The sequence below is a fragment of the Thermobia domestica genome, chromosome 16, assembly GCF_964235325.1.
Source record: "Thermobia domestica chromosome 16, izTheDome1.hap1.1, whole genome shotgun sequence".
Lineage (NCBI taxonomy): Eukaryota > Metazoa > Arthropoda > Insecta > Zygentoma > Lepismatidae > Thermobia > Thermobia domestica.
In genome coordinates, this window is record NC_137469.1 from 102,343,751 (window position 1) to 102,364,469 (window position 20,719).

A 20,719-nucleotide genomic window follows, 5' to 3' on the forward strand; every position below is an offset into this window, starting at 1 on the left:
ATAGAAAAGGGAAGTTGCAAACCCCCATATCGTTAAAAAGCCATTGGAATGGAAAATAATTTTTTTTAGGCTCTAATACAAATCCTAAAATAGTATATGCTGGTTGTCCCCAACTGGTAGTCATTAATCATCCAACAGTGTGTGAGGGGTCTTAGGCATCTCAATGATGCGTATGTGTTGTGGAATTACCGCGTTGAAAGTAAACCATCTTTATTGTGTAATTTGTTCATACAATTCTCATCCCATTATTTCCACTCTAATAAAAAGCATTTCACTTTGAACCTTGGAGCATGATGGTTCAGTAGTATAATGCTAAACGCTGGCTCGAGGGGCCCCTGGTTCGATTCAGATCACTTGAGTTTGTGGTGGACAACACCGAGTCTATGGTTTCTCTTAATCATTCCCTTTCATTCATCACCCATATCCTTTCGCCTTAAAAAAGATGACTGTAGACCAGTTAAAGATAATGTGCTTTTCATACAGTTTGAAGTATGTTCAAAGACAGAAGCAAGGTCTTTCAGTGACATATTCAATGAAGATTTTTACTTCCATAGATTACGGTTGAAGAATCTCAACTTAATAACTATTACATTAAAAGGATCGAACTTAACATATAACATCATAAGAAAGATTTCAGGAAGAAGAAAGAGATTTAACCATTGAAGTGCTTCAAGAATTCCAACCATTTGTAACAATCAAAGACACGAATGTTTCGTTTTAAAAAGGCACGAAATTCCATGAGTATTACTTTCTTCTGTATCCGTATATTGTAGTTGTATAAGTGTGTACATTCTACGCATTTCATTGTATTTTCTTCTTTTATCCGTATCAGAGAAGAAAGTGTGTCTCTACAAAAGGAGTCATCTTCTCCCTTTGAAATCTGTTCTCAAAAGAATTTTCCGTTTCATCGTGACAAATGTCACAAGCACACAAGTACAGTCATAAGAATAGAATGAATCGTGATATTATATTCTCCTTCTATTGTCTGCATCAACACGTAGGATACAATTTCCAATTTCACATTTTACATAATGTTTTAATCTATTTTATCGTTTTCTTAAAGCAGGAATTTGAATTTTATTTCCATAAGTACAAATTTGTAACTTCTATTGTATAAAAACGAAAACAAAATATTCTTTTTAACATGAAAATGTTGTTAAAGTTCACCAATCAATTTGTATTCATGGACTATGAAACCGAAATTGCAAGAAAACCCTTCAGTTCCTTTTGTTTCGGAGTAACGGCAAAATGTGAGCTTGGGGATTAAAACAATTAAGTTTCGTTTTTGTTTTTATTACCTATAGATCAATTATGTACGATTATCCTAAGATTAATGTATATAGTGAGCTACTTTTAGAATAATGTCAATGGAAAAGAAAAAATATATAATTGTATCATTAGGGCTATATAGTTGGTGTTCATGTGCTGAAAAATTATGGAAATTTTCCTAAGATTAAAATGTGGTGTATTATTTCTATATTTATATTAATAGAAAAATTAAATGCATAACTGTGTTGTTAGGGCTACACATAATATTCATATACTGAGAAATAAATGCAAGTTGTTTCTAATATTAATGTATGATGTGGTATTTTTAGATTCATATTAATGGAAAAGTAGAAACGTTTAACTGTGTCATTAGGGTATAGATAAGTCCATGTAGTGAGAAATTATTTGCTATTTTCTTAAGGTTAATGTATGATATTTCTAGATTAATGTTAAAATAAAGAATCATAAAAAACATAGCTGTTGTTGGGGATATAGACAATGTTGATGTACTAAGAAATTACTCACAGTTTTACTACGATTAACGTGTGGCGTGTTATTTCTAGGGTAATGTTAATGGAAAATATAAAAAAGTGATACCCGTGTCATTATCGTTAAAGATAATGTTCATGTATTGAAAAATCATTCTCAGTTTTTCTGAGATTAATGTACGATGTCTTATTCCTTAATTAATGATAATGGAAGAGTAAAAAAATAAAAAATAAAGCGTAACTTTGTCGTTACAGCTACAGATAATGTTCATGTACTAAGAAGAAGTTACAGATGATTTTCCTTAAAAAATTAATGTGTGATATGTTATTTCTAGGTTACTCCTATTACTAAACTGTTTTCACATTGTTATGGGACTGAACATTTTCCTCAAAGTAGAGTACTTCTTATTTTCTTCCATCTGTCGTTCGCTCCTATTCATATTAGTTTTATGATGGATTCCTTCCGACATCTTTCGTGACAGTTGTTGACAAAACAAGAAAAGTGAACTTCTATTGTCACATGGGATGTTTTCTTCGATTATTTGCTAGAAGAACACGATTGGGACCTCGTCCGCAACAGCCAATCGAAACTCAATTGGGCTTTTAGAGGCGTGACTGCAATCTTTCTCCTTCGATTAGGATATTTCAACACCAGGTGGCTCAACCCCGTCAAACCCCTGTCGATATCTCTTAGGCGGTGGCAATGTAGCTTCTGATGGAAGATGGTGACACAGAATAATCTAACTCACAATGGCAGTTAAATGTTTCTCTAACGGAAGCAACTTTTCTTTATATTTCACGAAAATAGATGCACTATTAGGGAGTATGAAAAAAGGAGGAAATCATAAGGACTTTTAAATTCTATCAAATAGTTATTCTTTAAAGAAGACAAATTCTTGGTGAGTTTTATTTATATTTAGACTTTCCAGCTAGTTTTATAGAACAGATATGTCTATCATCTTTATGTTTGTTAACAGATATCAGGGCAAAACAGTAAGCGATAGTGAATAAAGAATTTCTGATGTTGGTTCATCGTCTCAGGAATAAGGTGCAGCTTAACATTTATCTCTCTAATCAGACAAGAAGTGATATACATTCACGATTTCCAATTTCAACCTTGATCACAACTGAGCAAAAACTGCGATAAATAAGGGTAATCGGTGTTTTGATATGGATTCATGTCGCAAAAATAGGCTTTATTTTCCCTTTTAACTGTCTATTCAAACCGGAAATGGGAGAATTATAGAACCACCAATTTTCTTTGCCTTAACCCTCTACTCAAACTGAAAGTGGCAGAAATCAACCACTTCCGGTTTCAAAGTAGAGTTAAAACTGCAAGACATAGCGAGAAGCTGTTTCTGAAATCAATTAAGCTTCACAAGAATATACTCTATATCCACTCTAATGTCTCTACTAAAACCGGAAGTTCTAGATATCATCTACCACCTCATATTAATTGAGAAAATATGACGATATACAATCCAAATTCTTTCACGTGGTGTACACGTGGTACTATTGCTTCTTAATCATCTGAATCAAACTATCCATTAGTATGCCAAGTATTGTTTCGCCGTTTTTTCTCCCATCTGTCTATTAATAGGTGTCAAAGCGAGAACAATAAGAGATACCGATAAATAGTTTATTGATATGCATCCAATGTCACAGAAATAAAACCCATCACCTCTTTTAATCCTATATGAAAACCGGAAGTACTTGAAGTCAACTATTTCCGATTTCAATTCAGGCAGCATAGAGCGTAAACAGTAATAATACTTAGCCAGAGGTTGTCTTTATCTTGAATTTAGTGTCTTAAGAATAAGTTCTCTTTTCGTTATTATGTATCTGTTCACTAAAGCCGGAAAAATAAAAGCATTGGACACTCTGTCTAAAACAAGATTAAGAATAAAACCATTGAGAACTCTACCTCAAATAGAACTAAGGATAAAAGTATTGGGCGCTCTACCTAAAACAGAACTAAGGATAAAAGCATTGTGAACTCTACTTAAGATTGAGGGCTGAACTTTTTTTAATGGTTAATGGTTATTATGGAAATGTTTGTTATAACCCACTAAATCAGTGGGCTAAATGCTTCATCTGATCATGAGTGTCTTATATATATATATATATATATATATATATATATATATATATATATAGACAGAGTATAACAAAAAGGTTACGACAAAATTTCATACAAGTAAAAAAGTTCATACGACCACATGTCGGCAAATGCATCGTTACAGAGTTACAGCCTTTGAGCTGCCTGACGGTGTGAAATAGTCACATTCTGACTCAATTTGACTCATTTAAACCTCAATAGCTCAGCTCTAAATTAAGCTAGGAAGATAATTTTGGTATCAATATCTTCGTGAAGTATGAAGCTTTCCACTGATATACATGTTTGCGGGTGGCGCAGAGCCAAGGGCAAGTTATCCAATGCATCCTGAATGTGAGTTTCCAGGAAGTCTTATTAAGTGTTTCCAGTCAACCTCTGAGGGAGTATGTGTGGGTCTAGTAAAATATCACTGACAATACTGCATAACACACTGAGAGGAAATTGCTGTTGATGTATCCATGGACTGATCACATGTTGATTATCGTACTCTCAAACATGTACATTATCGTAATTGAAAATGCCTGAAGACTGTACTCGCTGCAGGTGATATGGCTACAGGCTCGCTCGATGACATACGCTCCATATCTACATATAGTATACACGTAGTTCATCCTTCAGGAAGACGTTTAAACCAAACATAACTTCTTTGCTTAATTAGGAGCTGAGCTATTGAGGTTTAAACTAAGTTACATTGAGGAGCGTCGAGAGTGTGACTATTTCACATCGTCAGGCGGCTCAATGGCTGTAACTCTGTAACGATAAATTTCCCGACATGCGGCCATATGAACTTTTTTTTATTTACTTACTCATAAGAAATCCACCCCTGAAATTTTATCGTTCCTTTTTGTTACACCCTATATACGTATATACATATATCAATAGTTCTTAACTTTTCTGTTCAAGATGCCACAAAAAGATCCCGATCCAATACTACTGAACCAGGTATGCGATCTATTGAAGCAATGCTTAATTAACTGACACTATCTGTGTATACAAGCAATCTAAATAGATGTATAATATATATTAATTTTACAGTAAAAGCAATAAACTAAAGGAAACTCATGTGTAAATATTGTGTTGTTATTGGGTTTACGTATCCATACAATATTTCAGAACTCTAGTTGGTATGGAAATGCGTGAGATTGAAGTTACTGAATTTTACGTTAACAAACAACCTAACAAAAAACATTGTTATAAATTAGAATAAAAGAACATAAAGAAAAAACTTGTAAATCATACGGTATAAGCAAATGTAATGTAGAACCCAGTTTAATTAATGCCTTAGCTGTTTTTAATGTTTTATTTTATATTTTGTAAATCATACTTTGTGAGCGCGTATGGTAACATCAGTTACAATAATAAAAGAATCTGAAACGTTATGCGTGTAAAAATAGTGGAAAAAAATACAATTGCGTTGGATGCGAGAGTCATATGAAGGATGATATCTATTCGTATGTAAGCGTGGGTGGTGGTTTCTGTAAAATTATACGTGGGAGTGATACGAGCATAACTGTGTGGGTGGAATTCTTATACCAGTGCTGTGTAGGTGTTACCACATTAAGAAATAAATCAAATAAGGAACAGCAAAAAACGTTTTCAAAACTTATATACTATTTTAGAGCTATAGTGCAAGATGTACTTCTCAAATTTATTTATATAAAATGTTATTATTTAGAATGTGTTTACTATGTTCACACTAGAGGAGTTTATAAGGTCATAGTGTTAGAGGAGTTTATATGGTCATAGTGTTAGAAGGTACGAACGCACGTCCATTACTTCTCACGATAAATGTTGAACGAAAGCGATTTTTCTTTTTTGCAATAGATAGTTATTGCATTTCTTTCGTCCGAGTTCGTTAATGGGGTCAATCTGTTAAGTTTTTCACAGGTAACGGTGATTTTTAATGGTGGCAATTCACGTTTCGCGTAACAGCAATATGCAACCCTCAAAACATTTTAGAGTTGTGGGTTGCATAAATATCTAGGCTTAATCCTTATTATAAATTCATGTTCATTCATAAACGTAAGGATAAGTGAATCTTTTACCTACTGTACCTCTAGTAGAAAAATGAAATTGAAATGAAATCTTTGAGTTTAACATCTCACGTGTATGCCCTTTAGGGTAAGAGAGACTGGTGATTAAGGCAAGTGAATGTTGATGGAAGAATCGGTGGAATGAGAAACGGCAGTGCCCCGAGAAAATCCACGGACATGATGTTGTCCACCACAAATTTACTTGGTCGGGGATCGAACTAGGGACCCCATACACCAGAGGTAAATCCTCAACCACTGAGCCACCATACCCCCTGAATTTAATAGATTTAAATTTCAAAGTAAATTCTTATTTTTGCCTTCAGTAGTACAAATAAACCATGTGACTTACACTCTGTACTAGAAGGAAAAATTTTGAGGACTCTCGAGAATTGAAGACATTGAGCTAGTGTATAATTGAGGTGACCGTGTGGCGCTCTCTAGGGTTCATTTGTGCATTTATTTATTTATCTGCATTTTGTCACAATAACATTTTTTAGGTTTTTTGAACAATCTTCATCAAGCTTTGCACGTTGTTATAGATTTGCAAGTGAAGAGATCTAACTCTTAGATTTTTAAAGCTTGTCCACATCTCTGAGGAATAATACCCAAATATTTAACATGTATTTGAAAGTATAATGTAGCATCTGTTTACCCACTGGGAACCCCACCATACCGTTTTAATCTGGCCAGTTGAAACTCTGACAATACTTGCTTCGTTTAAAATTCTATATAACGTTACAAATAAACTCCTTCTTAGAAGGGTAATAGGAAATACTCATTAACATGGTGAGAGCTTTCGTAGCACATAGAAATTTACTGGCAAATTCAGTATCAGGGCCAGAGCATTAGAGCAAGCTCTCCCTTTCAATGTACGGCGCGTCCCGACAACTCGAAATATCAATTCTCATGGTATGACTACAACTCACAAAGTACAACTCATGACCTGGTATACCTGGAATCCAGAGATAGGCTGACAGGATGTCTGCACATTTGACTCACCCTACTTAATAAGAAAGACTCTGCCAATGAAACATTTAATTGTACTCCAATGTATTGTAAATTTGGAGCTGCACTTTTAGTTAGTTCAATGTCTTCCCGCAAAAGAACACTGCCTTCAGAGATCTTTTTAAAGCGTCGCCTCATAAACTTCGTGTGTACACGTATAAGAGATTTCTTACTATTGTAAATCTGTTCATAACATTAGTGAACATAAGAGCAGTCCTTGTATACAATTCATATTAATATTTTGGTCTTGTGATTGGATGGAATTGTCATAATCGAATTCGAAAGCATTAAAAACAACACATCCGCGTTGAGATTTTTGTTTCATCAAATGTACGTAATGCCATTAGTTTAGGAGATCGGGAAGACGACGGAAACAGATGTGTCTGCTATACAGGATGCACAAATTCAAGATGTCCATTGATCCTTTGATACAAGATCTTTTATGCACCGATATATAATAAGGAATCACTAGTGTGTGAGAAATGGGAGTCAGATATTCCTCCTGCAAGTTAATTGCAGTTTGCATATTCCGCACACGTTACTCGAAAGCTCACTCAGCTCAATTTTCCATTTCAAATGGTATTATCTAATAATAAATTATAGTGTACATCGTGATCAAACATGACGTTCCTCAGAACGTCTAATTAATGGTTCTGTCAAACATCTACTTAATTGCAAATTTCTTTAAAGGTATTCCGCTACAACAAATATTTTACCCGGAACCACTATTGTAAATTTCACATAAAATTATCTACTGTAGTTTGAGCTTCAGTTTTGTATTCCTGAAATACAGAGATTATGAAGGACAGAGCTAGTCTGTTGTTAAGGAATGGCCCTAGCCCCGCCTAAGGAGGGGCTTGAACCTGGTTCAGCTGGAGGGGTTATTCAAGATCAATCCTAACAGAAAGATCGTTCTCCTGGAAAGCTGGATTACAGGCCTATGCTAGGGACTGCGATACATTACTGTGGAAAAATTAACACAAAAACTATTTTAGACAAGGTGACTTCTGCGTTCAATAGATTATAAATGCACACACTCTATCTTCAACTTTACAAATGTTTGTTTAGGTATCAAATTACTTGCATTATAGTATAGATGATTTTGCATAGAGCCATAGATATGCTTTATTAAGTGAAAGTATCATGTTCTAAAACTGATCATTGAGAAAGTTTAATCATTACACAATCAATTAAATAAATATTAACTGTAAAATAATTTTAAAATGAGTAACGAGAGAGTTGTAGATCATATACTAAATATACTGTAATTCAATGTACGGCCTAATTGAATTAACTCCTTGTTTGTTTTAAAAGCTGACCTTTAATTTTAATTCATTTTTTATTTTCTAAATGACACTTTGTGGGCGTAAATAGTCATTTTCAATTAAAAAGAAAAATAATTTGAAGCGCTACACACAGAAAAGCAGTAAGAAATAATACTGTCAAACAGAAGCAGGATATGCGTGGTATATATGCTTAGAATTATACTGTATGTGGGAGTTATATAAAAAGTAGAAGTTGTATTTGAAGACACAGTAAGCCTGTGTGGGAGTGAATATTAATGCTAGTGTGCGTAGGTAGAACAATAACCATAAGTAAGTAGTACTATAATATGGTCGTATAACTAAACGTATAAGAGAGAGAGGAAGGAAATTGCCAAAAAAATGTTCACTGTCATATATCCATGGATTCAACTTCTGTTGAGAAAATTTAATTAAAATATCGCAATGAAGACACATGAAATCTTTTTTTCTAAACTTTTTCAGGAATACCGTAAACTTGTATTTCTGATTGAGAAGGAAGCATTGGCCGTTGGGTGAATTGGAGTTTTAGCCTCCTTTGAACCTGCTCATCTCTGTTGTTGGAGGTCACTAGTTCGACATCCGTCTTTGTGGTGAACAATGTGTCCGTGAGTTTTCTCGAGATTCTCTCGTTTCCTAAGACATTCTTATTTCAATTCTTTCATAAGCATTGACTTTCATTAATTATTCGTTTCCTTTTAGACTAAAGATCATAACAGTAGGCCGTAACACTACATACCACGTTTCATTTTTTTTCGAAATTCACAAAGATGATTTCAAATTAAATAAACTGCAATCTCACAAAGGATTGTCACTACTCCAATTCGAAGAATCTGACTGACCAAGAACACGAAAGTATAAGAAAACGTAGGAGGAAATTGACTGTACTAACTCATTTAGTTTCATTTTATTCTTTTGATTGTCTAATAATTTTCATAAAATGAAATGAATTTACAATTTTGGAGGTGCAACAAAGGATATAGGTGGGTCTAAATTTGAGGAAATTATTTTAGATGCAACCTTTGAGAGGCAATCGTTCCGAATTATAGTTTAACCCAAACAGATGTCAACAAATTTTCAAGCAGACGCCAGGAAAATATATTTTCCATGAATTGTATCTGTTATTAAGTGAAGAGGACACTTCAGCTATCTTAAAATATAGAATGAAGTTTTTGAAAAGCAAAACACTTGGTTGCAATAATAACAAATAAGGAGTTCCATTGTGATAATGTAGGAATATTAGAGGTGTTACTAAGGTTAACTCTATATTTAGAAGGTTTGTTTTATTAATATATACCGCGATTTTGAAAAAAAAAATATTGTTAAACTTAATAATTTCAATGGTACAAATGATCAGAAAAGAAAGAATATAGTTAATATGAAAGACGTTTTACTGTAATGCTGTCCCTCCTTCACAGAAGTAAGCTCCAAATTTTTGACTGGAAAGAGAGTTAGAATAGAGTCTCTTTAAATACTTAATTAATGTCAAGTGTACTATTCTGGAAATTGTTAATAGTTATGTATATGAAACAATTATTGTTATGTTGCAACATTAGAGATATAATTATCTTCCATCGGAAATTGTTTTATTATCTTTAAATTTTTCCATTGTTTAAAGTGAAAAAAAAAGCATCGTTTTCGATCTTGATTTTTGTTCAATATGTCTCAAGTAACAGGTTTTCTATTGAAAGCAATACTTGTTTGCGTGTAAAATGTTTACAGAGGTGTTCTGAAATGTTTTTGAGTTAAGTTGCAGTAATTATGCAACCTAAAAAGGACATATGTAAAATTGCTTCCTGCGTTTCAGGTACAAATTTGTTCATGTATTTCCCTATTTTAAAATGTGAAGTTACTATATAGTATTTATGTTAGTCCTCATATAATTTCTTTATGGTTTGGATGAATTATTAAACATCTACTAGAAAATCATTATTATGCTGATGAATATTGTGTCAACGTTGCCACAAATTTCAAATCTTCCATTATCTGTAGTTCTTAATTAACTTATACGTCATTTATTTATTTTAATACTGTCCATCAGTTGGAATATTTTTCTTAATATCTTACACTGCCCCTCTGTATCATATATAATACCCAAACTTGTCTCGTTTGCTCTCTTTAATCACTTGCAATATTTTCTGCTTCCCATTAATTTCAGCACCCACAAATTGGTATTCCAACTTATTTCAACTAATTTTCTTCATTCTTATCCACACCCACATTTTGAAATTAACTGTACTTTATAGACTTTTTTGTAATAACCAATATTTCTCTGTTCTATCGAGTACCATCTTATAAAACAGTGGTTCCCAATCTAGAAATAAAACGCAAGCACCAAGGTGCAAGCACCGAGAGAACTAAACTTAATTCTTCATTACAATTATTACGATTTATAACAAACAGATGTTAAATGAAATACCGTACTATAACTATTAAGAATTATTAATAGTTAATTATTAAGAATTATTAATAGTTAAATAATTATTAAGAACAGCGATTCCATTAAGAACAAAGGTGGTAAAAGAATACTACACTACAATGATATACAGTTTTGCTGAAAGTAAATGTAAATTGACTATAATAATAATAATAATAATAATAATAATAATAATAATAATAATAATAATAATAATAATAATAATAATAATAATAATATATTGCAATATATTATTATATATTATAATATTATAATATATTATAATAATATAATATAATATATTATTATTGTTATTATTATTATTATTGGAGATTTGAAAATATAATGCTGCATTTGTAATCCCGAATGGGGTCACACCAACAAACAGCAAGGAGGGAATGAGAATTACTTATGATTCATGAAAATGGGCGCAAGGTAAATAAGGTTGGGAACCACTGTTTTAACAATTTATTTTTTAATATTTATTCAAGCCCTTACAAAACAGTTTTCTATGTTGATTTCAGTTGCAGAAGTTATGTAACCCAAAAAGGATATATGTAAAACGGGTTGCCTATGTTTCAGGTACTCATTCGTTAATAGATTCTACTAGTTTAAAGACTGGGAAATACTGTAACATTTTCTATTTTAAAGAGTGGAAACTAATATAATTTTTACATTAATTTAATGTAAAATAATGGTCTACGATAGTTTTCTTTTCTTTCATGTCTTCACTAATAATACTATGAAGTAGTCACAAGAAATTCTGGCCAATTTAAGAGAAATGCAGTAAGACATACAGGCTGTAAGGCATATTTGGAAAATCAGAAACATTCCCCATCAGCAACAATGCCCTTTCTGAAACACTAGAGTAGATTGTAGATTACCCGGTGCTAGTATTCGCACGAACGTAAACCGAAGAAATTGTCCATTGTGTGGGTTCGGAACTGTTGTTTCTGAAGCACGATGATGATGTTAGTGTTGCTAACAAGACGAGAAGAGACAGAAAATTAAATGTTCTTCTCTCATTCCGTAAATTTTGTAGAAATCCCGTCTCGTTTCGTCTCGATTCTCGAAAACGTTTCTCGTCTTGTTTGGTGAATTTATGTACATAATTTATGCTCCGTTTTGGGTTAATTTCTTCTAGAAGTTATCAGAATCCTTCTTCAAGAGATTCTCGTAGAGGGTTATATAACAACATTTAAAGCATATTTACTGCGGAGTATATTGTGTAATGACCTGCGAATTTTTAAGAGTTGATAAATGCCCTTCATTTTGTTTGCACAATCATTTACCAAATTATAAATTTATAGACGATGCAAAAAAGGTAAAAATTTATTTACAGATAAACCAGACTTCGAAGGAAGAAAAAGTGAGGCAAATAGAATTATTGAAAACTTTCGTACTCTTTCATAGCTAACTGACTTCTGGCTGTGTTTTCTCTGCGTGTGTTTGCAGATTCAATCGTCAGTAGGTGTACCAAGCCTTTGATGAAATCTGGCCAGATGAGCTTCCTTATGGATAAACGGTTAGCATACACGACTTTGGTGTGCGAGACCCGAGTTCAATTCCTGGCGGGAGCTCATGTGGTTAGGATCCTATGTTAAGTTGTAGTTTCATGTCTCATATAGCCTTGCTACTGAAAGGGACGCTAAACTCAAAATCACACAAACCTGGCTAACAATTCAGATCCAACTGTAAAAAATAGATCTTGTCTCATATACCCTCATTATTGGCTAAACAATTAAGTTCTCACCCATCAACGCCAGTACTGTACTTTGTTCACTTACTGTTGAGTCAGTGTTACATATTAATGTGAAGTGCTGGTTGATATCTCTAATTAATTCAATGGTTTAATTTCACACTCTTTTCATGGTTTTGCCGTATCTTATTTTGAAATTTCTGCTCCCATTCCCTACAAATTTGAAAACTTTCCCTCAGTTCCGAAGAAAAAGTTGGTACCATTACCTATTTGAGCTGATGTAGTAGGACAACAAGAAATTTTACAACATATCTTTCCCTGGATTATTCCTGAACTATGCCGAAAAATAAGGTTGAGAAATTGAAACCTTATGTGTTTGTTTTACAAAATTAGGTTTCGAAATACAGTCGTTGCCATATGATGGCAACATGGCCTTGAGTACAGAAAATCGAGGGCAATTATTCTACTACCGTTCGGTAAAATTTTGGAAGAAAATTGTTTCAGTACTTTTTAAAATCTATTTTCGAGACGAGACCGAGACTTTTGAGACTGAGCTTAGTCTCGTCTCGAAGTATAAGTGTCTCTCTCGATCTCGGTTTCGTATCGAGTAAATCTTGGTATGTTGAGTCTCGGCATCATTCTGATTGATAATCGCTCGTCTTGATCTAGATCTTGGTTTTAGTAATTACCTTTACTTTTTAAATTTTGTTTCTATACTGCTTTTTAAAATATTTTCTCAAGTTTTGTAATTTCTGTTGGTTTTTCGTTCAGACTAAAGAAAAACGTTTTACCTCTAAATCGTATACATCTGATTCTTCTGCGTCTTACGTAAAATTCCATCTTTTCTCTATATAGAGTACAGAGATGGCGTAGGGTCAATGAAAATTTGACCCATGATCCACTGACCCACCACCCACCGTGAACCAAGAACAACTTTATCCACCATCCGAAGTGACCCACTGACCCATGATCTACTTCCCACCGTGACCCACTCTGACCCACCACCCACTATGACCCATTGTCGTCAACTCTGGCCAATGATCCTTGCCCTTCTCTCAACTGAATCAATATCTAAAAGTGCTTGAAGTTTTTCACTTATTCAGATATACTCATCTCAGATAAATAAGTAGAAACAAATGAAAAAAGGAAGAAGGAAGGAGGTCTTGAAAGTAATTCGTAGACAAGTTCACCAATGTTCAGAAGACGTTGTGTACAATGCACTAAGCATAGTGGTTCGGTGGTTCGGTAGGTCGTACTGGGTCAGTGGGTCAGAGTGAGTCACATCCTGTTGACCTACGACCCACTGACTCACTCACATATCTTGACTCGCTTGACCCATGACCCATTGACCAACTCCAACGTTACTATTCTTTGGTTGATTGGTTGGTTGATTTGCAGTTTAGCATCCCGTTCAACACTGAGGCTATGAGACATGATACATGGACCTACAATTTAACGTTGGATCGAAAAACATGAACTCCCCTCCGTACTATTTCTTCTACTCGTACATAAGCATTGAGACACAGTAGCCCATTGCCGGTATGGTGTTAGTGAAGCGGTCTGAAGAGTTAGGTTGACAATCATGAGAAGAAATAAATTAGGGTTTCAAACGAAATGAAATGAAATCAATGGGTTCAACATCCCATGATTATACACCGAGGATAAGGGAGACGACAATGATGGTAATGAATGAAATAAAGAAAGCGGGAAGAAACGAGAGAATTCCCGAGAAAACCCACGCTCATGGGGGTTTATCAAACATACAAGTCCATTTGCTGGGAGCTGAGATTGTACCAGCGTTCCCACACGAGACAAATATACATGCTCTACAACTGAGACATCATGGCTTCATAATTAGGGATTCGAGTCTCTATGAAAATATTGGTGATTTTAACTGTCCCCGATGTTTGCTTGTTGAGTATAATAGTCATGAAATGTGTGACAAAAATAAAATAAAAGTCAAAGAAAGTAAAAAGTGGTACAACTCTCACCTTTAGTGCAAGGGAACTAAGAACGGCATAATCAAAAATGAAAAATAAATTCAAAAATACACGTATAAAAATATTTCTCAGGAAATAGCTATCGTTTGTTTTATATTACGGTATATTAACCTCAAACATCATAAATTAATCAGTTCTACTACTACCATTGTAAAACAACGTTTAGCTGTTTCATCTTATGTTGTCTAAGACAAAATATTTGTAATTTTTAGTTTTTTAAAGAATTCACCACATTTTTTTTACAGATATTACTCAATTCAAACTTCGCAAGGTAGCCTGACAAGCTCGAGAATTTTGGAGAAATGCCCTCTTAAGCTTCCCCAATTCTATAAATTAAACAGAATAGTGGTACAAACGACATTAGACTTTACTGCTGCCTATAAGATTGCATACAAATAGCTTACATAAATAGGAATACGTATTTTGTTTAACGGGTTTTATTCAAATATTGTTTTCTGACAGTTGCAGAAACATCAGCAATTAAAGTAATAGTTTAAATGAGTCAATCTTTATAGAACTGGTTTACGATATATTTCATAGATGTTCCTTAATGGCAGAATTAAGAAAAACACTGAGTGAGATTTTGGACTATCCGGTTCCTTGTATAGTGGACTTACAAACTAGACGAACATTTCTTATCAACAGTAGAACTATTGATAAGGCATTATCGGTCATGTGTGGACCTATAAGGTAAATTCCTTTTCTTATATCTTGAATAATATTGCTCTTAGATCTTGATTTTAGACGGAAAAAGTTGGTTTTGTCTGTGTGCAGACTACTTCAGTATTATTCTACGGGTTATTGTGAATATTCGTATTTATACATTACACGTATTTACACATTGAGCAGAATATAATGTAATGGAGTCTTTAATTTAATATCTCACACGTATACTCTTTCGACTAAAGAAGATGTGTGGTTAACGAACGCGAATGATTTTTGAAATAATTGGATTAATAATAATTTCACAAACTCAGATGGCCTGTGATCGAAACAGAGACCTCTTGTAACAATGAACAAAGATGCTACATTAAACTAGTGGTGCGTGCACAACAGAAGAAAGCAAAGCATGTATGTTTATGTTGGATTGGTAAGAAGCTCATCCCGTTACCTTTGATTTATTTCAACATTAAGTGGTAGTTGCAATTCTTAAGCTTCAATGAAATGTAAACTATGTTTCATGAAAATCAGAGTTTTTTGTGGGATATATCGTGCACTGTTTTCTTTAATGTACGTACTTTCGGACTTGAATTCCAAACAATGGATATACTTGATAAGTTTCAAACAAAATATACGTTATAGTTGATCGAAAATCGAATATTTTTTGAAAGCAAAAGTTATAATATAAAATTGTTATGTTATCACATAATGTACAGTAGTTTCCAAGTAGATTTTCATACCTTGAATTTAGCTCACTTTCTTGCCCCTTAGTATTGACTAAATTCAGCAGCAAGCAGCAGATCTGTTTGAAAGGTTTAAAATAGGGCTCCCAGATGTTCACACTAAAATCCGGGAAACCCTATAAAATTTTACTCTAAGATCCGGGACACCCAATGAAAATTTACACTAAAAACAGGGACATCCCAATTAACAGTGTAGTTATAATTATACATGTGTTTTTGTTGAAAAATCAGAATTACTGTATGTAAATAATAGACCAACACTCAAAAAAGTGGGTGAAGGAGAAAATATTATTCCTGCCAATTTAGTGTTGATGGCTAATAAAGATGTATTTTTGAAATATTGCATGAATTATATTAACTCATATTTTGGAGGAAAATCTGGGACATTTGGAATTTTGAACAATTTTTGGGAGTCAGATAATGTAAATGTGGGACTGTCCCGGCTAATCCGAGACGTCTGAAAGGTGTACCCTAAAGGGAAAAAACCCTAAGTTTCATAAATATTCAATGTTACTGAAGTACAATGAATCAGAAACAAATGTATAGCGAATCGAATGCTACGACTTTGATTCAACAACATTTTCCTAGCGCTACTATCCTTGAAGAGTCAAAACCATGTGATGCATGTTTAGTTGATCTTCCACGATAATGAGTCAACAACGAAAAATTTATCCTCCCACTGGAAACCAAACCCAAGTCTACGTGACCAAATGAGTACAGCTGTTCATATATATTTTACAGCAGCCATGTGCAACAGTGGCCCTCGGGGCAGTCTCGGCCAACTGAACCCTTTCATCCGGTCCGCTTGACCCCTTATTGAAAATATACTTCTTACATAATCTTAAACTGAATTGAAAATATTTCCTGTGTAACTGATGTCCACCTTGAAAAATATCATTCGCGTTGGAATATGCAGTGCACCACGGCATAATGAGAGATTAGTTCAGAACATGAAGAATCAGATTCTCCACTAAAATGATAAATAAATAGATTTGTCTGGTTTTCTTTAGTAAATAAATATCTTGATTATACTGTTATAGGAGTTTTTGTGTTTCTGTGATGTTAGTATATGTTGAATGAGTTTCTCCACTAAATATATCCATTCGAGCCTTATGAAAATGTTATTCATTGCCTCATACGGCTCTCGATGCCAGTCAATCCTCTGTTATTGGCCCATCCCCTGTTCGAACTTGCACATATCTGCTTTACCGGGATCTCCAACATAGAGTCAAAGTTCGCGATTAAGTGAAGGTGAAGGATACCTTCTATTCAGAATACCCAATACTTCTTATGCCATTATTCCACTGGTTTACCCACGCATCTAATTTTATAGTGGCAGAGTGAAACACTGAATCGCTTTTGGAATGTAGGCAAAACGAATTCAAATCATGTTGTGTTCATAGGTAGTCGCATACCGTAGGTAGTCGCACGCTACCACAGGCCCTATTTTTGTGTATTAGATCAGTTAAAAATAAATAATTTTGCATTCACTATAAATATTACTATTATGCATCTTGATTTGTGTCTAAGATTGTACAAGTAAACATGTTGGGCTTGAGTCATTATGATTTGAACAATACAAGCTATCATGGGGGCAAATAGTATTTGCAGAAAACAATATTGATGAATTTCTGCAAAATTAATTTGACTTACTTAATTTTCCTAGCATGACATATATTTTCTGCTTTTAGCCCCTACTATTATTTCTTATAGGCTAAAGAAGATGGGCGATTATTAAAAATTGGTGTAATGAGAATGTGGGAGAACTAAAAGAAAACCCATAGACACGATGTTGTCTGCCACAAACAGATATGGCATGGGAAATCAGGTATGGCATGGCATGGCATGGCATGGCAGATATGGCATGGCAAATATAGTAACTTTTCGATCTATAGTTGCCTTCTAAAGGTATAAATTTATGAAGAGAAAAGAACAAAGCATATTATTCCAAATTATCTTGCTCTGTTTGATTGCAGAGAATTGTGTTCAGAGAATTGTGCGAGAAAAGTTCATAATTTTTACATAAAATTATTTTTAAGTTTTCTACGAAAATAATAAGTTAATTTAAAACGAGCATATGTACGTTATGATAAACATAATTTTGGAAATAATTTTGGAAGCATTAATTTTTAAGAACGTATAACAACAGGAACTTAACGAAACAAAATCATCATTACATTAACGTTCCTCAACTACTAATTCCAAAAGGAAAGTCGCATGTACGGAGATGATTGTTATATGTCTAAATATTGATTACCAATATATTTTATGACTGTCATATAAAAGTAAACAGATTTGCAATACTAATAGAAAAAACTATTTTAAAATATATTGATTTCTTTAGTTACTGGAGATAAAAGATTCTGGTTGTAGACAGATGTCACTGTTGTTGTGTGAGGTCATTTCACCCAGAAAAAAAAGAGAGGCGACGAATCCATTACAGACAAATGTGTGGCTACTCCACAGTGCATCATCCTACATACATACATTGGCGGTGACACAAGAATTTTATTCTTTTTCCGGGTTATGATGGACGACTGGCGCTTCTAGTGACAGCTTACGATACCACAAGCTTCTCCAACTCACCACTAGGGGAGTCTGAACTTCGGGGCCTCAGCCCCTATCGACGATGAGAGGAGGTCAATAACCCTTAAAGCAAAGCGTGCGTTAACCGGTTTCACGAATAATCCGTTCCTCTTTCCCCCGCCCCCGCACACATCTCTCTTCAGCTCTTCGGAATTGGGACAAAAGAGAAGGTTCACATGTTCGCACACTCATTTGTTTCGTCTCGCACTCACACATATATTCAGGACACACGGATAGATAACAGCACACATGCACGAAGAGAAAAGTCAGTTTCTGAACAAGTCGGAGTTTAGACTTTTACTCACCAGATTGCGTGCTAGCACGTGCACGTGATGGGATGTTCTAGCTCGCTCTGTGTTAATTTCCCTACCACTATATAAAATATACTCACTCCACTGTCACGTGGTATGGAAATGATCCACCTCCGAGCCACAACTGAACTCAACTGATCTGAGAAACTCAGGAGCGGGAAAAAAACAGCGCCGGGTTGCCGAGGTAACCAACTGAAGAGCCCGGGATCATGCCTCGGTGAGGGAACCCCCAGGTGGAGCTAAACACACACAAAACATTTTTTCTGAGAACAATTAAGACAATTTAAGTAAGGAGATGGAAACCTAATTTTTTGGCACTCACTTTGCACTTGCCCTGACTGAAGAAGCACCCGCAGCGGACCTGGTGAGTCCCACCAAGGTCACACATGGCTGGTTGGCGGGTTGCATGGGTCCGGCCGGGTCTCCACGGCACCGGATCAAGCTGCCACTGCCTCTCCACACAGCTCCGGGTGGCGGGAATTGTTCGGATGCGCTCGGAAACTCTCGCCGATTCAGCATCGATCTCGCCAGCATAGCTCACTCACTTCTGCCTTTCAAAAGGATGAGGGGAATGGCGGGGAACAGACGGGAAGGGAAATGGCGAACGCGTGGAGCGAGAAGGGAAGATTTTTCGAAGTGACGTCACTCGTACATACACACGCCAACCATTGATCCGGTTGGAGACGGGAGTAAGATTCTCAATACGAGTGGAACATGTTCATTTCTGAACCCCTCTCTCCTTCCGTCTGCCTCCTAGACTCAGTCAAGTCTGAGTCTCTTTTTCTATATATGATCGCGTATCAACATCCCTGTCTGAGAGGTAAGGGACGTTGGATTTATAGCTGAATCTGGAACCAATTTTTGAAATGCGAACTTTATGGATAGTTAACATGTTTGGATAGATGTGTTCGTTTCAGCGGTTTTTGAGTCTGTCCCGCAAATTTACGGCTAACTTTGATTAACAGATTTTCTAAAAATAACACATTTACTACTATACTGAATGTGGTCAGGTTTGTTATCTGATAAATGTGTTCATTATCACCATTACGTTTTAGCGTAACAAGAAAATAAATAATTGATACGTTTTCTGTGTTCTTACCAGTAGTTGTGTAATAATAGACAAAAGACTTTCGTGTAAAATCAATACAACAGATTACAGTCACTTTAGTATTTCTTTGTGAAATTACATCTAAATCCAGAGGCATTTATAACACTCAGAGGAATAATATATTTTCCTTGGAATGTAACTAGAAAAAAAATACAAACTGGTATTCAAAAGTTTTGTTATCGTAATTGAGAAATTTTAAATTTGAAAAGTTTTATAATTGACAAATCCTGAATTACACTGAAAAATCTATATTTCTAACGAGATTTTCTACATCTTCTCTTAATCACAGCAAGCAATAACTTAATTAGATTTTACATACATATCAGACAATAGGTGTATTAAATAAAGATTTGATTTTTTTCGATATATGTACTCATGTGAAATAATTTACTTTGGAAAGAGACTCTTTGAACTTTGACTTCAATGACATGATTAACTTGCAGACAATGAATATTCCAATGTTTAAAGAATTCCCTTTGAATATATGGTTGGTAAAATGTTTTTTGGCGCGAAAGATACGAATTCCATTGTCGGTGCGAGCTCCTATGGTTAAAAATCCCCCATTAAGGTATAGATCCGCGTTTACTGTAACCTCGGTGCTAAAAATTAACGTTAAATTCAAAATCAACAAACCCAATGTTTAAATGAAATGGACAAATGAATTCACCAAGGGAATGAAATTCCACTAAAAGATATACAGATTTTCGAAATTAAGTAAATTCTTTCATACAAATATAAGAAAAATATAAGAAATTTTGTTGATTATCGAGAATTTATTCATTTCTATTTGAGATTAATTAGTTTTATTTATTTTTTCTCTTTTTGAGTTATTATAAAATTATTGTTAACAGTATGTGTACATGTAGCAAATATGGAACAAAAATTATTTATTTGACACCTTTCTGAGCATCGCCATAATTTTTTTTATTTGTTTGTCCACGTGCTTTTCCGTTACTTTGGTATAAATTTCCAATTTTATAGCAT

The 20,719-nt window shown here is 34.3% G+C and overlaps 1 protein-coding gene across 5 annotated transcripts in view; it reads right to left on the reverse strand.

The window, feature by feature from the left end:
• Nucleotides 1-20,719, reverse strand: part of RhoGAP100F (Rho GTPase activating protein at 100F) — a 1,104,624-nt gene that overhangs the window by 347,029 nt on the left and 736,876 nt on the right. Inside the window, exon 1 of one of the 5 annotated variants that reach the window (XM_081742855.1) lies at nucleotides 18,950-19,105. The exons of the other annotated variants lie outside the window; for them this stretch is intronic. Within the exon in view, the coding sequence (XP_081598981.1) occupies nucleotides 18,950-19,015 (66 nt within the window). The 5' untranslated portion in view covers nucleotides 19,016-19,105. Of the gene's footprint in view, nucleotides 1-18,949; nucleotides 19,106-20,719 lie in introns of those variants that run through there. 5 annotated transcript variants of the gene reach the window in all.